Source organism: Bos taurus, chromosome 12 (assembly GCF_002263795.3).
Source record: "Bos taurus isolate L1 Dominette 01449 registration number 42190680 breed Hereford chromosome 12, ARS-UCD2.0, whole genome shotgun sequence".
NCBI classification, from domain to species: Eukaryota; Metazoa; Chordata; class Mammalia; order Artiodactyla; family Bovidae; genus Bos; species Bos taurus.
The window spans coordinates 18,912,855-18,935,520 of NC_037339.1; the positions used below are offsets into that span (position 1 = coordinate 18,912,855).

General features: G+C 42.6%; 1 protein-coding gene across 5 annotated transcripts in view; it reads right to left on the reverse strand.

Moving 5' to 3' along the window:
- Window positions 1-6,178: 6,178 nt before the first annotated feature.
- CAB39L (calcium binding protein 39 like) overlaps window positions 6,179-22,666 on the reverse strand; it is a 93,146-nt gene continuing 76,658 nt past the window's right edge. For all 5 annotated transcript variants that reach the window (XM_002691787.6, XM_059892157.1, XM_059892156.1 and 2 more), the window contains 2 exons: window positions 17,481-17,624; window positions 6,179-8,480 (listed from right to left, as the gene is read on the reverse strand). In XM_002691787.6, the coding sequence (XP_002691833.1) occupies window positions 8,301-8,480; window positions 17,481-17,624 (324 nt within the window). In that variant the 3' untranslated portion in view covers window positions 6,179-8,300. The remainder of the gene's footprint in view (window positions 8,481-17,480; window positions 17,625-22,666) is intronic.

The window sequence follows — 22,666 nt, forward strand, 5'->3', positions numbered from 1 at the left end:
GGCTATTAGTGGAAGGCCACTGAGGTTAAATTTCTAAGGTTACCTAGCTAGTGGGAGATAAAACAAACTTAAAAAATCATTTTACTCCAAAATGTACCGTTTTTCAGCCAAACCAGAGGTTCTCGAATTTTTGGTCTCAAGACCTCTTTACGCTCTCAAAAATTATTAAAGACCCGGGCTTCCCTGGTGACTCAGTGGTAAAGAATCTGCCTGCCAGTGCAGGAGACACAGGTTCGATCTCTGATCCAGGAAGATCCCACATGCCACAGAGCAACTAAGTCCGTGCGCCTCAACCCTTGAGCCTGTGCTCTGCAACAATGGAAGCCTCGGCGATGAGAAGCCTGAGCACTGCAACTAGAGAACAGCCCATGCAGGAACGAAGACCCAGAACACAGCCAATAAATAAATAAAACCATTTTAAAAGTTACTAAAGACCCAAATGATTCATTTATTTGGGTTAAATCTATTAATGTTTGCTGCTTAGTGGCTCGGTCATGTCCGACTCTTTGCGACCCCGTGGACTGTAGCCCACCAGGCTCCTCTGTCCATGGGATTCTCCAGGCAGGAGTACTGGAGTGGGTTGCCATGCCCTCCTCCAGGGAATCTTCCCAACCCAGGAATCGAACCCAGGTCTCCTGCATTGCAGGCGGATTCTTTTACTGTCTGAGCCACCTATCAATGTTTACTGTGTAAGAAATAAAAATATTTACTGTATTAGAAATGAGAACCACTGCACTAAACCAGGCTGCAAATAGTAACATCTTTCTTAGATTCTGAGCCCTGACCTGTTTTAATGACTTTTGTAGTCATCAAAAATGAAGAAACCTTTATTATTATTTTTTTAATATGAGGGTCTCTTTTAAGCCTTGGCCTGTATTTCTAGTGATGATGGCTTTCTAAAGATAAGCCTGACCTGCTCTGGAACCCCCTTTTTTACATGTGTGTGCATGTGTGTGTGTTTATGATAAGGAAAAGCAACAGGTAAGCAGGACGAACTAAGATGTGGTGGCTTTACTGTCACCAAAGAGTCTCTATCCCAGCCAAGAGCATTTAGAAGTTACAGTTCATGGGGCTTCCCTGGCAATTCAGTGGTTAACATTTTGCCTTCCAATGCAGGCGTGTAGATTTGACCCCGGTCACCAAGCTAATATCCCACATGCCTGGAAGCCCAAAAATCAAAACATACAACAGAAGCAATCTTGTAACAAACTCAATAAATGCCGCACATCGAAAAAATATTTTAAAATGATACAGTTCCTGAAAGTTTGTGACTATGCCTTGCTTTCAGGTTTCCTGGGGGCAAACACCACCCCCGGGGAAACCCAAGGAAGGGCCTTGGAGTGGGTAGCCTATTCTTCGCCAGTGGATCTTCCTGACCCAGGAATCGAACTGAGGTCTCCCGCATTAGGAGGCAGATTTTTTACCAGCTGAGCTAGCAGAGAAACTGAGCTATCAGGGTAACAGTAACAGAAGCAAATGGATAATTGGATTCAAGTGCTGGCAGCTTTTCTGTAATGTTAGCAGCAGAACCGTGTTTAATAGTGGGCTCATGACTGGAATTCTCCTCTTTCCCATCCTTTATATTGTCTAATGGGCCTGAGAAGGCCTGGTAGATACATTCCTTTGGTATGAAATGGTCCACCGTTGTTCAGCCAGAGGCACTGACTCTGAATGCTCTGTGGTCTTTGTTAAGTTTTACTGAGTCAAGTCATCGAATCAGAGCTGATGTAACTTGATGTGATTCTCAGCAGATGATCAGTGAGTCCAGATCTCCTTTTATTTTTATAGAAACCAGTGAGCTGGTGGGGGGCGGGGAAGGGCACTGAAGCAAGGTAAGTGCGGTTTAAATACAGCAGGTCCTTGGATGAGAAGCAGATGAGATAGTTGGATGGCATCTGGACTCAATGGACATGAGCTTGAGCAAGCTCCGAGAGTTGGAGATGGACGGGGAGGCCTGGCGTGCTGCAGTCCATGGGGTCGCAAAGAGTCAGACACGACTGAGCGACTGAACTGAACTGACTGGATGAGAAGCAGGAAGAAAGAGAAGCTGCCAGTCATCCGACCGTGTTGTCTTCTTGACATTGAACACCTGCGTCTCTGGTTCACGGGGAGTTTTTTTATATGTTTATCCAAGTGTTCTGTGTCACGTGGGCATGTCCCAAAGCGCAAACCAACCAACCTGAAGGCGTATGATGCTAGATGGTCATTTGTCATCTTCCATAAAAGCTGCAGTTTGCCAGTTGACCTGGGCGTCGTGGGGTCCTTCACATGGCATCTCTATGCACTGGGCACACTGGGCCAGGTGACTGTGACTTTTTAGAGGAGATATTTTTCTGGAAAGAAGCACCTGGACCTGGACTAGCAAGTTGAATCTCCTCTTCGCTGTCACCTCAAACAGCAGTCTCTTATTTGTCCCCTGAGAGGCCACCTCCCAGGAATCCTTTTAGCCAAGTTTCACGTGCTCTTAATGCCCTGATCTTTGAGAAGGGATGTGGAACTAAGCCCAGTCAATGTCAAGTCCTAAGTTATCTCACAGGTTCCAAGGCTCCTGCCTCTGGCCCCTGGGTTTGAACCTTGCCCCACCACGTGCTTACCGGACAAGGCCCGGCAAGTGACCCACGCTCTCTCAGCCTTGGTTCCCGCATTTGTAAAGTCTGGATCATAAGAGCTCTTGCCTCACAGGAAGTTCTAAGGTTTGAGTTTAGTATCTGTGAAGCACCTGGAATCAGGTCAACCCAGAGAAGGCTCAGATCGGCCATAGTTGCTCTTAGAGGCTCCTCCTTGTCTTGCACCCCTTCGCTCAGCACTCCCCAGGCCAGGCCACTGCCCTCCAGACCGACACTGCTCTGACAGGCAGGATGCAGGTCACTTCCTGCTGAAACGCCAGCTGCCTCCATGATGGCCCTAAACCCTTGAGGCACCACTGAAGGCTCCCCTCCGAGATCCCTCCCCGTGTCCACACGCTCAGTGCTCAGGGCACACACCTGTCATCTCTGGCCACATGTGTTTCCTGCCCGTGGCCCCTTCCACCCGGACTCCACACTGGAGCGTGACTCCCTCTCCCACTGGCCGTGAACCCGAGGGCTAGCTGCGGGTCAACATGGGAGTGACCCTGGATTGGCACATCACAGATTTAATCTCGCTGACTCTCTGTGAAGCAGCTGCTCTTTCCCCTCCGTGTTACGGGTAGGAAAATGAAGGTGAGTGATTCCCAAGATCGAATCCTTGTTGTGGAGCTGGGATACCGTCCAGGTGTGGTTGTCCCTGCTGTCTGTTCCAGCAACTCCACACAACCCTGTTGTGTCATTTAAGAGGCAAAACCAGCCAGAGGTCCTCAAGGGGTTAAGATGCTAAGAGGATGTGAGAACACAGCCCCCAGTACAGCACCTACACGGGGAGTCTGGAACATGTCCATTTAACTGAGTGCAACAGGCTTCCAGGGTCTCCTCTCCTGCCTGGTTGGGCTCAAAAGAAAGTTGGCAGTGTTGCAAATGGAAGTGAGGTGGCAGCCACCCTTTCACTGGGCAGGTGGAGCCATGACAGCTCAGGCTTCCTGGCTGGGCCTGTCATCAGGGTCCAACCCCAGCCGGGCACCCTCTCCTTCAGCTGCTCCAAATCTGGGCTCCGCCAGGGGAGCTCTACAGTGAATTGCGCCATCCTGCAGTTGACCACAGGCTTCCAGGTGGTGCCAGTGGTAAAGAACCCACCTCCCAACACAGGAGACACGGGTTTGATCTCTGGGTCGGAAGATCCCCTGGAGGAGGGCATGGCAACCTATGCCAGTATTCTTGCCTGGAGAATCCCATGGACAGAGGAGCCTGGTGGGTCGCAAAGAGTCAGACACGACTGAGCAACTGACACTTTCACTTTCGTTTTTCAGAGTCAAGAGATTGCTCAAAAGGATCCAGAAGTTCAAGATGGAATCTCTTGTCCCACATGTAGGTCTAATGTCTTCTTCCAACATCAGACAACCACGTGGAACAAAGCTACCCCCTGAAATGAAGCTAGCTTTTGAAATCTTCCTGCTGAGTTCTCCTTCAGCAGGATTTCCTCTTTTCCCTGGGGGCCATGATGAAGGATGTGTCTGTCCTGGGGGTGGAGCTGAAGAGCAGGCTTGGAGGGAGGCGGCCCAGGCGTGCAGCCTAGACTCTGGGGTCAGACCTGGCCCTCAATCCTGGCTCTGTTGCAGCCGTTTGATCGGGTGAAGTTACTCACCCTTTCTGTGAGTCAGTGCTTTCCTCCGTCAACTCTGGGACTGATACAAAGGAGTGTCTGAAGAGGCTTAGCGCCGGCTAGGCTGCTCATTTTGCTGTACTTTGCTTTAATTAGGTAGTCATATAATAACACTTTCTTTTTAAAATAAATTTTTTTAGTATTTTTATTTTTTAATTTTTTGGCCACCCCAAATGGCATATGGGATCTTAGTTCCCCAACCAGGGGTCAAAATCACGCCCCCTGCACTGAAGCACAGTCTTAACTACTGGACTGCCAAGGAAGCCCCATAACAGCACTTTCTGTACGTCAAAAATAAAATCACGAGCTTCCCTAGTGGCTCAGGGTGGTAAAGAATCAGCCTGCCAATGCAGTTGATCCCTGGTCTGGGAAGATCCCACATGCCACAGACCAACTAGGCCGAGTGCCCCAACTGTTGAGCCTGTGGTAGTCCACAAGGGAAGCCACGGCAGTGAGAAGCCCACGCACTGCATCTAGAGTAGCCCCCGCTCGCGGCAACTAGGGAAAGCCTGCTCGCCAGCGATGAAGACGCAGAACAGCCAAAAATATATAAAATTATTTAAAAAAAAAAACCACCCAAAATACACAATCACATCCTTGTTCACAGCCCTCTTCTGTCTTTTCAGTCTTCTTAGGAAGACTAAGTCTAGCTTTTCCAGGTCTCTCTTTGTTTCGGGCTTTATCTAAGTATGCTGCTGCTAAGTTGCTTCAGTCGTGTCCAACTCTGTGCGACCCCATAGATGGCAGCCCACCAGGCTCCCCTGTCCCTGGGATTCTCCAGGCAAGAACACTGGAGTGGGTTGCCATTTCCTTCTCCAATGCATGAAAGTGAAAAGTGAAAGTGAAGTCACTCAGTTGTGTCCGACTCTTAGCGACCCCATGGACTGCAGCCCACCAGGCTCCTCTGTCCATGGGGTTTTCCAGGCCAGAGTACTGGAGTGGGGTGCCATTGCCTTCTCCATTATGGGCCCTCATTAAAACAGCCAAAACGTTCCTGAAAGAACAGGCATGAAAAGATGGTGGTGATTCATCCATACATACAATATTCTTTTGGATAACACAGAAAAAAACAAGTAAAAGATATAGATCTTAAGTGCCTCTAAGACTAGAAAGACCCGTCAAGTTATTTTAAAATAACTATCATTTCATATTTTAAAAATCCTAGTGATTTTTGAACTTTATTTTCCTTCACATGATTCCAGTCACTTTCAGGTTGTATGTTGTTTCCAGATCGCACCGTGGCTCAGAGCAGCTGTGTGTCACACGGACCAGCTAGTGCGGTTGCTGACAGAGGCACTGGGAAGCTCGCTGCCCACCCGCCTCCAGTAGGTACTGCTCCCCAGAGCCCTCCAAAGACGGGCAGCCACAGAGGCTGGCAGTCAGAACGGTTGCTCAAGGACCGCGTGCCTCTTGGCCTTTCCTCCCACGATAATAATCCTAACATTTGGGCAAACGCCTGGCTTGAGCCAGAGCCCCATCCAAACACAATATGATCTCAATCCATCCTGGCTTCATTCTAGAACCTTCACCCCTGGAAGCCTACCCGGCAGCAGTCGGGGAGGGCATAGCATGAGTGCAGACTCCCAGGACCACCCTTCGTTCACAGCCCTGGTAAGAGTAAGAGCAGGAGTTTGGCCTCTGGCCACCGTGGCTCTGTTCCCCAGCTCTGGTCCTCATTGTCTGGGATAAACTCCTCAGCGCCTGGTTTCCTCAAATGTAAAATGGGGATGACTCTGGCTGTAGTGGAGCAGCTGTGAAATGCCTGCTGCCTGACAGGCAGCCCTCGGTCAAGGGCAGAGAGCCTCACGGGGCGGGACAGCGGGGAATGGGACAGCTGGGGACGTGGGGCCTCCGGGCAGCCTGGTGCTTTCCTTGTTTGGAGCGGCGACAAGAACACAGGGGCGGGACACGCAGAGAGAGATGAAACCGACCAAGGAGCATGTGGCACCTTTTCATTTAGTCAGTCTTTATTTAAATGTGTGCTTTTGAAATGGCTTATTAAACATGACCTTTTCGAAACTCAAATCTCACAATATTTAGTGACTTTTATGCAAACGTACTTTAACCGTGAGTTTTTGGCTCCCTCTTTCTCACGTTAATAATTTACAAATTTGTATCACAGCAAAACCCCAGCTACTTCATTTATTATAGGGGTTTGCTAGGAAAGAGCTAATTCAAGCTCAGAGGAAATACAATATGTTTTACTTATCAAAAAAAGAATTCTAACACGGCTTTGCTTTCCACTTGAAAGTACATGTCCCATGATGTGTGGGACAGTATTTAAGCAAAGAAATACATTTCCAATAGTGCTGGGCCTTCTTTCTTTTTTTTTTTTTTTAATATTTACACTCATCTCTTTTAAACAAACAAAACCAGAAAAGTCAGATTCGAAGAGACTCTGGACTGTCAGGGAATGTTATAAAAATAATCTGACCTCAGCGATGCAAGACGGAAGGCCATCAGATGGCCCAGCACTCGTCAGTACTGCTACAAGAAGCTCCCGCAGACCCAAGAGCATCTGCCTCAGAATTCAACGCTGGGGCTGGGGGCGGGGATAAACGTAGCCAAGAAGGATCAAACCATGCCAGGTGATGCTTCAGATGCTAAATCTACAAGAGCATGGATCCTGGAGCGGGATCTTCCCCTCTCTGGCTGGAGAAATATCTGGTTCAAGAACACAGTACCCTACATTGTAAAAAGTGAAGATTCCTATGGAAGGCACTAATTCATGATCTGGAAACAGAATCATTAAAAAAAAAATACAGACTAACAATTATACTTTTAATGTCTTGTAAATATAGCTTTAAAATTCCATTTTGTCCACCTGATGTCTGAAAACAAACCGTGACCTTTATTTTAAAAAAACACAAATTAATTCCTAAATCATCCTAGTATGCAAGAGAGTATTTGAGACCAACATTTTTACAGAAACCTTTTCAGTGAAGAATCTGATGTGAAATGACAATGACAGATCAGAAATTAGAGTGAAATTTTTTTTTAGTCCTTTGAGGATGTTTCATGCATGTAATCATTTGTCCTTCCAACTGCAGTGTTCCCTTATGTATAAGTGGTCTAAAGCCCTGTGTGACCCTCTGGACCTGTGGTTTTACACACAGTAGGCATCTCGATGCAATGATTCTTACTCTGAAAAACACTTTCACCATAAAACTTCTTTCCCAAATTAAGAAGTATGGAAAAAAAAAAAAGAAGTATGAATGAAATATTCCAAATATTCACTAACCCTATAGAAGTCTGTGAAACAGCAATTACTTCTGCTAGAGCTGCGGTTCTTAACCGTCTGTTACAAGTTTTAAGTGAGCAGGTCCTGCCTGGTGGGTCCTCCATGCCTGTGATCCTTGTTAGACCATCCTGCCTATACCTAGTTGGTTCCATACTAACCTGGTCAGAGTAGCGTGTGTGTGTGTCTGTGTGTGTGTGTACCATGAGTCAGGTGTGCAGAGGAGATTCACTGAGATGGAATGTGAGGTCATAAGCATAAAGGAGGGTATCAGTTTCCTAGGAAGTAAAGAATGAATGATTATGATTAAAAGATGTGGGCAGGGAATAGAATGTGGAATGGCTGAAAATACTGGATCTTATTTTCTTAGTGCCTTAAGAAATTTGTGGGTCCAACTGCAGATGGGCAAAACAGTTTTGTGCATCTTGCCCCAACTCCCAGTTCTCCTCTGAGAATTTAATCCTCTTGGAGGACTGGGTGACATCCACCCTTTGAGTTCCCAGTACTTGGTGGCTTGTGGTGACTGAGGGCTCATCTGCAAGCCCACAGCCTTGCTGCCTTTCACTAAGAAAGGGTTAAAGTTGCTTTCATCAATTTCCCAACACGATGGCTCTGATTTCATATAAATAATCACAGGTTAAAATGAATATATTATTCTAAATTAATTTTTTTTCATCCAAATGATTATATTCCACCTACCCTGAATGACAGATTGAGGAAAAACAGGCACCTCCATAGCCTTCCCAAGAATGGCTACTTTTTGGAATGACACTTGTCACATGAACTGAATAAACGAGGCGGTGACGGTGGCAGGAAACTTGGTGGGACTTCAAGGGGCCACCTTCTTCAGGTCACGAATCTGTTTAATCAGGTAGTTCTTCTCATCGGTGAACTGCTCGTCGTCGGTCCTTTCTTTTTGGAAGTTGCTCAGAAACTCGATGAGTTTGGGTTGGTTTTTCAGAAGAATCTCCACAATAGGCTGTGTTTTGTGAGGACTGGCCACAAATACCTGAGACACAAGAAACACACCTAGGTCAAGGGACACACACCTGGGAACTCGGGTCCCTCCCGCGTCTCATTTGTTACTTGGTTTATTGAACACAGAAAGCCCACGATTTTACTCCCTTTTAGAAGAAAACACAGTGTAGGTGACATGAGAGTCCACGAATCAGATTTTCTCTTTCTTCTTTGGTGGATTGTATGTTCCTTGGACTTCGTCCATTTCATCTAGGTCACCTCATTTATTGATGTACAATTATTTGTAGTATTCTCTTATGATCTTTTATTTTTATAAGGAGGTTGAATCAGGAACCAAAAACCTCTCAACAAAAGTCCAGACAGAACCAGATGATTTCACAGTAAATTCTACACATTTTAAAAGAAAAATCGACACCAATCTACTTCAAATTGTTCCAGAAAATAAAAGAGAAGGGAATAATTCCTAACTCGTTATATGAGGTTAGCATTACTCTGTTACCAAAGCCAGACAAAACTACCACTAGAAAACTACAGACCAGTCTCTTTTATGAATGAAGATACAAAATTCCTCAACAAAAGACAAGCAAATGAAGTCCAGAATAATATTAAAAGGATTATACACTATAACCAAGTGGGATTTATCCCAGAAATACAAGCATGGCTCAATGTAATGAAATCAATCAATGTAATCCACCACATGTACTGGACTGACCTGCATCCTCTCAAAAGACGAATGTTCAAGCCCCAACCCTTGGTACCTGTGAATGTGACCTTATTTGGAAGCAGAGATGTAATCAAATTAAGATGAGTTCATACTGGGCTAGGCTGGGCCTGAACCCCACTATTAATACCAGTATTCTTAGAGGAAGAGGAAATTTTGGACACAGAAACACACAGATGCAGAGGAAAATGCCATGTGAAGATGGAGGCAGAAATGCTGCAAAATCAGCTTTACTTCAGACACAATGAATAAACTTTCATTAAAAAGAAAAACAAAAAAGATGGAGACAGAGACTGGGGTTATGCATCCTAAGGCAAGGAGTGCCAAGGACTTCTGGCAACCACCAGAAGCTCGGAGAGAGGCACAGATTTTCCCTGAAAGCTCCCAAAGGAAACAAGCTTGTTGACACCTTGATTTTGGACTTTTAGTCGACAGAATGCAGAGACAATGACTTTCTGTTGTTTTAGGACACTTAGCCTATGGTACTTCGTTAAAGCAGCTCTAGGAAGTCAATATGACACATGATTACACTGAAAGAAAACCATATGATCATTTTAACTCATCCAGAAAAAGTATTTGACAAACTCCAACATCTTTTCATAATAATTTAAAAAAAGCAAACACTCAACATGGGACAGCTGGAAATCCACATGCCAAAAAAAAAAAAAAAAAAATTAAGTTGGACCCTTATTTCACACCATAAACAAAAATTAACTCAAAATTTATCAAAAACCTAAATATAAGAGCTAATAAAACTTTTAGAGGAAAATACATGGGTACATCTTCATGACCTTGGATTTAACAGTGGTTTCATAGCTACATCAAAAGCAGGAGCAAGAAAAGAAAAAAATGGGTAAAGCGAACTTCATTAAAATTTAAAACATTTGTGCATCAAAGGATACATCAAGAAAGTGAAAAGACAATGTAAAGAATGTTAGAAAATATTTACAAATCGTATATATGACCAGTGTCTATTATCCAGAATATATAAAGAATTCTTCCAATGCAACAACAAAAATACACACAAAGTTTTTTAAAAAGGGGCAAAGGACTTGAGTGGACATTTCCCCAAAGAAAATATATAAATTATCAATATGCATGTGAAAAAAAAGTTCAACATCATTAGGTCACTAGGAAACACAAATGGAAACCGCAACGAGACTAGTGCTTGCTGTGTGCTCAGTTGCTCAGTCGTGTCCAGCTCTTTGTGACTCCACGGACTGTAGCCCACCAGGCTCTTCTGTCCACGGGATTCTCCAAGCAAGAATACTGGAGTGGGTTGCCACTTATTCCTCCAGAGTATCTCCCCAACACAGGGATCGAACCCATGTCCCCTGTATTGACAGGCAGATTCTCTACTGCTGAGCCACCCGGGAAGCCCATTTTTTCTGTGCGTATGGCTAGATGCAATAATTGAGACAAAACTGGGCTTCCCAGCTGGTGCTACTGGTAAGGAACCCACCTGCCAATGCAGGAAAGCAGGAGACAGGGGTTCAATCCCTGGGTCCACAAGATCCCCTGTATTCTTGCCTGGAGAATCCCATGGACAGAGGAGCCTGGGACTACAGTCCATAGGGTTGCGAAGAGTCGGACACGACTGAAGCGACTTCTCACTCACGCACCACATATGCTCAAATTCCAGCAGCTCTGAGAGTGGTGAGCCGATAGGCACTGACCACCCGCTTCCTTTACATGGCTTAGTAGAAAGTGGCAGTCTGGTCCTTTGCTATTAAGGAAGCTAACAGGGAAAGGAAAGAGATACCAGCTCATAGTGGATTCCTAAATTCATATTGGATGCATGTCTGGAAGAGGCAGGATCATAGAGACAAAGGTCTCCTGAACCTGCTGCTAAGTCGCTTCAGTCGTGTCCGACTCTGTGCAAGCCCATAGACGGCAGCCCACCAGGCTCCCCCATCCCTGGGATTCTCCAGGCAAGAACACTGGAGTGGGTTGCCATTTCCTTCTCCAATGCATGAAAGTGAAAAATGAAAGTGAAGTCACTCAGTTGTGTCCGACCCTCAGCGACCCCATGGACTGCAGCCTTCCAGGCTCCTCCGCGCATGGGATTTTCCAGGCAAGAGTACTGGAGTGGGATGCCATTGCCTTCTCCTGAACCTAATATCCTGGAATTACACTTAAAAAAAAAATGCATGTTTATTTATTTTTTCTTGGAGTATAATTGTTTTACAATATTTTGTTATTTCTGCTGTTCATGAATCAGCTCTATGTATAAATATATCCATCCATCCACACACTCTTGAGCCTCCCTTCCACCTTTCCCAGAGTTTTTTCATTTTAATCTAACTGTAACTTTTAAACATTTTTAAATTTTTATTTATTTATTTGGTTGTGCTGGGTCTTAGTTGCCGCGTGTGGTATCTTTGATTTTTGTTGTGGCACGTGGGACCTTTAGTTCTTGAGTTGTGGCGTGTGAACTCTTGGTTGCAGCATATGGGATCTAGTTCCCCAACCAGGGATCGAACCCAGGCCCAGGGCACTGGGAACCTGCAGTCTGAGCCCCTGGACCACGAGGCAAGTCCCCAACTTCAGCTTTTTTAATTTAACATTTTGCAAGTGAAGAAACAGATCCGAATGGATTTGCCCAAAGTCACTGATGGCAACTGGGCCACAACAAACACCCAGGTCTCTTGTGTTCCGGCCAGTCCTTTCCCATCATACAACCTTGTTCGTCAATAGCAGAGAAAACGTGAAATGGCATCTCATTCGAGTCCTTGGACGATTCAAGCAAGCTAGTAAAAACTGGCCATTAATAATCTGGTGAAGACATTTTTAGACCACATTTTCTGTATCTTATGGGAGGTACTTGGGGAAAGAGACTATTAATAAAGAACTGCAAAAAAACTGAAAAATAACTTTCTTCTTCTAAATAACAAAATATTATTTTTGGCAAGTAAACAATTCAGTGTGCACTTCAGTGGGAGGAGGAAAGTCAGGGTCTGGGGCACGTCCAGTTTATACGCATGCAAGTAAACAAGTGGCCGACTATTTTTAAATATGCCTACTCTGTCCAATAATGAGACGATCCAAATTCTGATCTCACAGGATGGAAGTAGGTTATTTCTATTTTGCCACCCACTGAATACTTCTATAATACTGCATTTTGGAACAAAATTATATGAAGCATGTTTTCACCTACAATGGCATAGTAAAACTCTGTGGGAGCTGGGATGACAGAACAACGGCAAGCCTCTGTAATTGCTCAGTCAGAAAGGAAGGATCTTAAGAGGGTCTGTCATTTTATACTGTGCAGGCGTTTTCCTGTCCTACAAGAGCCTATTTTTATTCCATCCAATCTGTGCTTATTCCTTATGAAATAATACAAACACAGAGAAGAGCACAGCAGTAACACTGCAGATTTCAAGTTCCCACCGTCAGCTCTATCATTTTTGCCATATGTGCCTTCAGAATCTGAATAAAATAAAACATTACAGATAAAATTCCAGGCCATTAGACACTTCTTGATGTCATTCTCTTTCTTGATGTCATTCTCCCTCCGGTGAGGTGACTGCTATCCTGAATTTGGTATTTATCATTTCCATACAGGTTTTTAGACACTAACTACATATGTATGAATCTATACATAGTATAGTTTTTCATGTTTTTAAACTTTAAATAAATAAAATCCTTTTAATACTTTCTTAATTCCACTCAATGTTTCTGAGACTTATCTACATTGATCCCATATAACTCTATTAATTTTAACCCATTCTATATGCTATTATATAAATATATCACAATTTATTGTCCTAAATTTCTGCAGATACCCATTTTTTTTTCATTTTCATGCTAAACAATGTGCAATAAACATTTTGGTACAGAATTCCTTATGCCTGTGAGCAAGACTGTCCAGGAAATGAGATTTTAGGAATGAAGAGTATGGACACTTTCAGTACTTTATTTTGCTAAACTGCTCTCCCAAGTGCTTGTATTAACACTAATTTACAGTGTACAGACCTACTGTTCCCCCAGCCTTACCACAGTTTGATATTGTCAGACCTAAACATTTTTGGCAATATGAAAAATGTAACGTGACATCTCATTGATATTTTAATGGCCATTTCCATGATTGCCACTGAGATGAGCATCTTTACTTATTTGGTGGCCAATCAGGTTTCCCGTTTATTTGTTGGCCAATCAGGTTTCCCCTGGAGAAGGAAAGGGCAACCCACTCCAGTGTTCTTCCCTGGGAAATCCCACGAACAGAGGAGCCTGGCAGGCTACGGGCCATGGGATCACAGTGTCGAACACGACTGATTGACTAAACAACAAACAACAAAAACAGGTTTCCTCATTTGTAAGTTACCAACTTGTATCCTTTGCCCATTTTTCTATTTAACTGTTTGCTTTTTTCTAAATGATTTGTCAACTCTATGTGTCACATTCTGTCCTGTTCTCTCATTTTGTTTATGATGTCTTTTCAAATAGGTGTTAAATTTAAATGTCAAATATTATTTCCTTTTATGCTTTGTGATTTCAAATTCTTTTTAAAAATTCTTCCTTCCCCAACATCATAAAAGGTTTATTTTTTCTTTTAAAAGTTAAAAGATGTTTTGCTTTTCAAGTGTAGCTCTCTACTGATAATTTATTTCTGAATATAGTGGATGGGAATTTCTATATTAATAATCCCTTATCCTAAGAACCATACACAGAAGAACTATAAAAAAAAGGTCTTCATGACTCAGATAACCACGATAGTGTGATCACTCACCTAGAGCGCGATATCCTGGAGTGTGAAGTCAAGTGGGCCTTAGGAAGCATCACTATGAACAAAGCTAGTGGATGTGATAGAATTCCAGTTGAGCTGATTCAACTCCTAAAAGATGATGCTGTGAAAGTGCTGCACTTAATATGCCAGCAAATTTGGAAAACTCAGCAGTGGCCACAAGACTGGAAAAGGTCAGTTTTCATTCCAATCCCAAAGAAGGGCAATGCCAAAGAATGTTCAAACTACAGCACAGATGCACTCATCTCACACACTAGTAAAGTGATGCTCAATTCTCCAAGCCAGGCTTCAGCAGTACATGAACTGTGAACTTCCAGATGTTCAAGCTGGATTTACAAAAGGCAGAGGAACCAGAGATCAAATTGCCAACATCCACTGGATCATCATAAAAGCAAAGGAGTTCCAGAAAAACACCTACTTCTGCTTTATTGACTATGCCAAAGCCTTTGACTGTGTGGATCACAACAAACTGTGGAAAATTCTGAAAGAGATGGGAATACCAGACAACTTAACCTGCCTCCTGAGAAATCTGTATACAGGTTAAGACCTGAGAAATCTGTATACAGGTTAAGAAGCAACAGTTAGAGCTGGACATGGAACAACAGACTGGTTCCAAATTGGGAAAGGAGTACGTCAAGGCTGCATCTTGTCACCCTGCTTATTTAACTTAGATGCAGAGTTCATCATGCGAAATGCTGGGCTGGATGAAGCACAAGTTGGGATCAAGATTGCTGGGAGAAATATCAATAACCTCAGATATGCAAATTATACCATCCTTATGGCAGAAAGCAAAGAAGAACTAAAGAGCCTTTTGATGAAAGTGAAAGAGGAGAGTGAAAAAGTAGGCTTAAAACTCAACATTCAGAAAACTAAGATCATGGCATCTGGTCCCATCAGTTCATGGGGAAACAATGGCAACAGTGACAGACTATTTTTGGGGGGCTCCAAAATCACTGCAGATGGTGAGTGCAGCCATGACATTAAAAGACGCTTGTTCCTTGGAAGAAAAGCTATGACCAACCTAGACAGCATATTAAAAAGCAGAGATATTACTCTGCCAACAAAGGTCCATCTAATCAAAGCTCTGGTTTTTCCAGTAGTCATGTATGGATCTAAGAGTTGGACTATAAAGAAAGCTGAGCACCGAAGAATTTATGCTTTTGAACTTGGTGTTGGAAAAGACTCTTGAGAGTCCCTTGGACTGAAAAAAGATCAACCCAGTCAATCATAAAGGAAATCAAAATAAAATTAAATTAAAAAAAAAAAAAAAAAAGGAAATCAGTCCTGAATATTCACTGGAAGGACTGATGCTCAAGCTAAAACTCCAATACTTTGGCCACCTGATGTGAAGAACTGACTCGTTTGAAAAAACCCTGATTCTGGGAAAGACTGAAGACAGGAGAAGGGGACGACAGAAGATGAGATGGTTGGATGGCATCACTGACTCAATAGACATGAGTTTGAGTAAGCTCTAGGAGTTGGTGATGGACAGGGAAGCCTGGCGTGCTGCAGTCCGTGGGGTCACAAAGAGTCAACATGACTGAGCGACTGAACTGAACTAAGAAACAGTAACCCTTTCTTTAATGATTTATAATTTCTCCACTACCAAATATCAAATTTTCATATTTGCACAGGTTCACTTCTGGGGTTTACTCTGTTTTGTTGCTCTATTTATCTGTCTCCATGCCAATACAGTATTATTTCCATTTATGATAAATCCAGAGGAAGTCTTAATATATAGTAGGATGGATTTCTCTACCTTGTTTTCTTTGAAAATTGTCACAGATCATCCCAGGCCATTGCTCTATCATACAAATTTTAGAATCAGCTAGTCAAGTTCCAGAAAAAGACTTGCTAGGATTCTGAATGCAATTAAATAGAATTTACAAATTAATATGGTATTTGAATGGCTCTAGTGGTTTTTTGCACAATAAAGATCTGGTGGCTTGAAAAATGAACTAAAATTTTTTTTTTACTTTTCAAAGCAACAATTACACACCTTAAAAATTGCTGTGTCTCTGACTTATATATATAAATTCAATCACAGAATATACCTTACAAAGATTTTAAAAAGAAAAAGAGGTTGAAACTCTCTCAACCCTTAATTCTATTCTAGATACTGATCCTAAGAAAATAATCCTTAAATTGGAAACAAATTAGCTCGAAACATAAAATGCTCATTGTAGCCTCAAATTGAAAATAGCCTAACTATAAACATGGGAATATTTAAGTAAACTACATATACTCAGTGAAAAACTATGATACCAGTAAAACTACTGACTCTTTTAAAAAGCTATATATAACAACAATGAATTAGTGTTCACATACGGTATAGTATTAAGTGATAAAATTAGTGTATCAATACTGTGTAGAATGTGAATTCAGCTGCAGAAAAAAACGTTTACATACGTGCACAGGAAAATAAAAGTTACTAAAATCTTTACAAGAGTTAAGTCACGGTTAGTGCATTATAGATTAGATTTCTCTCACCTACCCTACTTTTATTTTTTTTTACTTTATTTTTAAAAAGATTTGACTTCCCTGGTGACTCAGATGGTAAAGCATCTGCCTACAATGCGGGAGATCCAGGTTCAATCCCTGGGTTGGGAAGATCTTCTGGAAAAGGAAATGGCAACCCACTCCAGTACTCTCCCTTGGAGAATCCCATGGACGGAGGAGCCTGGTAGGTTACATACAGTCCATGGGGTCACAAAGAGTCGGACATGACTGAGTGACGTCACTTTCTTTTCACTCTTTTAAAAAGATTTTATTTATTTATTTTGGGGTGTGCTGGGTCTTCACTGCTGCGCATGGGCTTTCGCAAGTCGCAGTGAGCTGGGGCTACTCTCTAGCTGCGGTGCACGGCCTTCTCACTGCAGGGGCTTCTCCTTTTGTGGAGCGCGAGCTCTAGGGCATCTTGGCTGGCGCACAGGCTTAGCTGCTCCACGGCATGTGAGATCTTCCCGACCTGGGATTGAACCCACGGCCCCTGCATTGGCAGGTGGATTCTTAACCACTGGACCACCAGGGAAGCTCCTACTCTACTTTTAAACAAAACTACTGCTTAAAGTTTCTAGGAGATGATTTTATTACTCTTACACCACAGAAAAAATATTCGAAAAAGCAGGTATTATATAGACTAGTGTTCTTTTAAAATGCATTAAAATATTTCTAAGCAAGGAATGAGTAGTACACTGTGTTTCTTTCGGTTTCATTTAAAGTTCAAAGGAACATTTAAGGCGGAAATGAAACATTCAAATTCTGACACTCAGGGTTTGCGTTTTAGCTCAATCACTAATTATCTTAGTAACTCCTGGGAAACAGTATCCACCTATTTTCTTACTGAAAAAGATGCAAGTATTTCGAGATACAGATTCGTCAGCAAATCTTTTTGAAACAAATAGGCATCCACTCAAATAACTCTACAATTTCACCTAAAGTCACGCAAAACCTACAGACTGCTTAGTTCATGTTCTCTTGAGTCAAAAGGAAGATCCAAAATAGGGATTTTGCCATTTGAAACTGGAAAAGGAATGTCCACATTATTTCTGCAGGGTGCTGTTTACCTTAAAGACGTGAAAGGCTTCAAACTGGATGTTGGGGCTTTTATCCCGGAGGAGGTTCATCGTCAGTTTGAGGTTCTCTGGCTTGCTGATGTACTTGGTCATGATGGCAAAGTTGTGCCGGTCCAGGATCAGTTCACCTAGCAGCTACAGAAAAACACAAAATCAAAGTAGAATCTGAGAGTCCTTTTATTCAAAATACATCCCACTCCTTTCTCACCAGAAAAGAAAATGTAAGTTATGAATGTTGATGAGAAAAAAAAAAATCAGAGTCCTAAAGTGCATCTTAAAGCACAGGCATGGAGGCTGTAGTTATCCTTGTTATTTTTAAACTTTTCATACTGTCCTGCTAAAGTTAGTGCTTAATGCATTTCTGAGTCTTTTGTTTTTCTTTAATGCCATTCATTGTTGCAGCTTAAAAAAAAAGCTCTTTCAGGCTTCCCTAGTGGTCCAGTGGTTAAGGATCCACCTTGCAAAGCAGGGGACACCAGGTCCATCCGTGGTCGGGGAAGATCCCACATGCGCAGGGGCAACTACGTCCTCACAGCTTAGAGCCTGTGCTCTGCATCAAGAGAAGACACCGCAATGAGAAGGCCGCCTACCCAACTAGAGAGCAGCTCCCACTCGCCACAGCTAGAGAAACACAGCAACGAAGACCCAGTGCAGACAAACAAAAGCGCTCTCTGCAGCTTTCATCAAGACTTAGCCAGAAATCAGTTTATAATTTTTATCCCTTGCTTTAATGTGATTCTCACTAATGTATTGCTCCTTAGGCACTGAGATAGGAAAGAATAATAAAACTGACTCAACAATGATACCTCCCTTATCTCAATAAATATACTTTGGTAGTTTACTGGAAAAACAGACTATATTAAGTGACTCTTACCTTCTCCCTAAATCTTATGACAAAACCTGATATAGAGCCAGAAAAAAAAAATTCATTGACCCTGAGTCCGTATGAAATTTAATACGTATAGCAAGTTTTTATCAAAAAGCAAAACAGAACATTTTCTGGGGACAATAATTCCTAAAATGCAGCACTACTCCGTGTTATGAACTGCAGGTTTTTGTCCCTGTAAATCTGTATGTTGGAATCATAATCCCCAGTGCAATGGTATTAGGAGGTGGGGCCTTGGGCAGGCCAACAGGACATGAGGTAGAGCCGCCATGCATGGGTTTGGTGCTCCTGCACAAGAGACCCCGGGAGCTTTCTTGCTGCTGGCCCCTTGATCTCAGACTTCCTAGCATCCACACTGTGAGAAATAAATGTGCATTAAGTCACCCAGTCTATGGTATTTTTTGTTACAGCAGCCCAAATAGACTGCTGCTGCTGCTGCTAAGTCGCTTCAGTTGTGTCCAACTCTGCGACCCCATAGACGGCAGCCCACCAGGCTGCCCCATCCCTGGGATTCTCCAGGCAAGAGCACTGGAGTGGGTTGCCATTTCCTTCTCCAATGCATGAAAGTGAAAAGTGAAAGTGAAGTCGCTCAGTTGTGTCTAACTCTTAGCGACCCCATGGACTACAGCCTACCAGGCTCCCCCGTCCATGGGATTTTCCAGGCAATAGCACTGGAGTGGAGAGCCACTGCCTTCTCCAAATAGACTGAGATACTTCAAAACAAATGCCAAAAGCGAGAACAGTTGAAGACCCTCTGGCAGGAAATAGCTGAACTTTTATTTTCACCATAGGGACAGCAAAACTAAGACTCAGTGCAGCCAAATAAACAAAAATATTTTTTAAAAATCCAAAACAAACCCCACTGTGACTGGACTCATTGCTACTGCATCCCTCCCTCTACCACCTCACTTATTTTTTTTCATTCTTCTGCTTCTGTGGCATAACTCCCCTTGCTCCAATTTCCCCCCAGCTTTAGCAAGGTGTAATTGACAAAACTGTATACATTTAAAGTGTACATCATGAAGATTTGATACGAGTACATACTGTGAAATATTTTCCACAATCAATTGAGTTAACACATCCATCACCTCATGTAGTTACCCTTTCCTCTTTTTGTGGTGAGACTAGTTAAGATCCACTCTCAGCAACTTTCAAGCATACACTACAATATTACTATGATTTTTTTTTTTTTTTTTTGGCTGCAAGCGTGGCATGTGAGATCACAGTTACTCGCCAGGGATGGAACCTGCACCCCTTGCATTGAAAACTTGGGGTCCTAACCACTGGACCACAAGGGAAGTCCTACAATACAGTATTAATAACTACAGCCATCATGCTGTACATTAGATCTTCAGAATTCATCCATCTTATAACCAGAGCGTGTACCCTTTGCCCCACATCTCCCATCCCCCTGCCCCTCACCTTATAACCACCATTCTACCTGCTATTTCTATAGCTCAACCTCAACTTTTCTCCTCAGCTGAATCTCCTCTCCTGCCTTTGTGCTCTTTGCTTTTTCCTAGTTGTACTTACTCGGCTTTGCAGAACAGAGTTACTGGTAAACTTATCTAGAATACAAGCTTCACAAGGGCATGTGTCAAATCCTGCTCACGTTAGTAGCCTTGGCAACCTGTGTGAGGTGTGTGGATACTGTTGGGGAAATAAAGTCCAAACAACACAGAATCCTCTCCACAAAGTGTAGAAAAGAAAGAAAGCAGTTTCATCACTGAATATGTGTATCCAGAGCATGACGCTATAGGCACTCTACACAGAAGACATTAAAAGACATACAATCCTGTCTCATTTATACAGGCAAACTGTTATAATCCAGTACATACATAAACTCTCAAGACGAAAGATAACTGGTCACTCCCCTATAAGAGACCTTCCCTGGTGGCTCAGACAGTAAAGAGTCTGCCTGCAATTTAGAAGATCTGAGTTCGATCCTTGGGTTGGGAAGATTCTCCTGGAGTAGGAAATGGCAGCCCGCTCCAGTATTCTTGCCTGGAAAATCCCATGGACAGAGGAGCATGGTGGGCTACATACAGTCCACAGGGTCGCAAAGAGTCAGACACGACTGAGCAACTTCACTTTCCTTTCTTTCCCCTATAAGAAGGCTTGACAGCACTCTTTCCTAGTCCACTCTGAATTCACCCGGCCATGGAAGTAGCCATTTGTTTTACCTAGCTGCTTTTATCCAACTAATGAAGAGGATAATAAATCTTTTCTAATCGCTCTGACAAGCAAATGGTTACAGCTTGAAGAGCAGGACCAAGGTTAAATTCTCCGGTGATGGAGAGGCAGGAGTGCTATCTTCCTAGATGTTCACATTCCAGGGGGATGGCTCCCAGACTCTCAAAAAAATTATGCTAGGTTGTAAAACTGGCAAGAAGCTTCTGAAGATATACATACAGATACATACATATATATTTATCTGCATATATACCCACACATATGGGTTTCCCTGGTGTCTCAGTGGTGAAGAATCTGCCTGCAGTGCAGGAGATGCAGGTTCCATCCCTGGGTTGGGAAGATACTCTGGAGAGGGAATGGCAACCCACTCCAGTATTCTTGCTGGAAAATTCCATGGACAGAGGAGCCTGGCGGGCTACGGTCTATGGGGTCGCAAAGAGTCAGACACAACTGAAGCCACTGAGCGCACACACACACAGACACACACACACACACACACACACACACACTTATGTATATATAGCTTCTGTGTAACTATAAATTCTATGTAGATACATATTTTTTTAATATAATATGTATAACATATACACATATATAATATACTCCGGAGAAGGCAATGGCACCCCACTCCAGTACTCTTGCCTGGAAAATCCCATGGATGGAAGAGCCTGGTAGGCTGCAGTCCATGGGGTCGCTAAGAGTCGGGCATGACTGAGCGACTTCACTTTCACGCATTGGAGAAGGAAATGGCAACCCACTCCAGTGTTCTTGCCTGGAGAATCCCAGGGACAGAGGAGCCTGGTGGGCTGCTGTCTATGGGGTCGCACACAGTCGGACACGAGAAGTGACTCAGCAGCAGCAGCAGCAGCAGCATCATATACTCCTACACATATCAAAAGGTCTTTTGACCACAGAGAAATTTCATTTAAAAATTTAAAATTTTTGCACACACACATTCAATAAATATTTATTGCAGTGATATTTTGAGTTAAGTTCAGATAAAGTCACTTCAATTTTTATTACATGGGGATGCCTACATATAAATTCTATCAATCTATAATTTCACTGCTTTTCAGAAGGAAGCAATTGTGTTAGACCACTTGGCCAAAAACACTGAGTCTTTTAGTCATTAGATATTAGTCTATTCATTACTACTGATAGTAAAAGTGTTGCATTTCATAATAATACAAAGCATTATAAAGAAATACTGTACTAAGTAAATGGCAAAAGATTCATATTTCTGTTTCTTTAAATTTCATGTTACAGGCTTAATAGCACACAGTGAAACCATGTACCATATGTAGAAATAATGAGAGCTTTAAAAATAAAAACTTTATATTTTAATAAAATTGATCAGAGCCATCCCCAAATCCAAAATTCCACCAAGCTTCTTTTGAATTATAATCTTTCCTGCTAGTAATTAAATACCAGGCCTCTGAAGAAGATAAGAAATAGATTCCTGAGCTGTGTCACCTGAGTGAAAGGAATTTCTCTATTAATTACTTTTTATTGACACCGGGAATCTAAGCACCTCAAGATAGTTCAAAAAATTTAGAATATGATTAACAATAAGCAGCAGGTAGCAAATACTTTGGAATCAGAAAATAGCCTAGTTTTCAGTCCATTACTTACACAGTACTGTGAGTAAATACACTTACAATAATATAACCTCTCTTGTTTTCTAAAATCATAAAATATCGATGTGCAAAATACTACAGAATATAAACACTGATATAAACATTTTTACATCAAAACAGGACACACTGCTACCACAGATCTAATTTCCCAAAGGAAAACCCACCAGCAGATGGGGGAATTCTCCAGAACCATGTTCTTCGGTTGAAGAAAAGAGCAAGCAATATTTAAGGAGTTCATTCCTTGAATAGAGTGATACAAGACCATCTAAGCAATACCTCTGCCTAGAATCTAGCATTCAAAAAGGACATCTTCAATAATGATTTGAACAATTCGTGCATTCTTGATATGCCCTCTCTGCCTTTTACTAGTGCCTTTCAATGTCTGACCAATGCTTGGTTTTACCACGTTGTAAGTCAAATATTGGTGAGATAGTCAACTGTAAAGGATTTTAGGCAGGAAT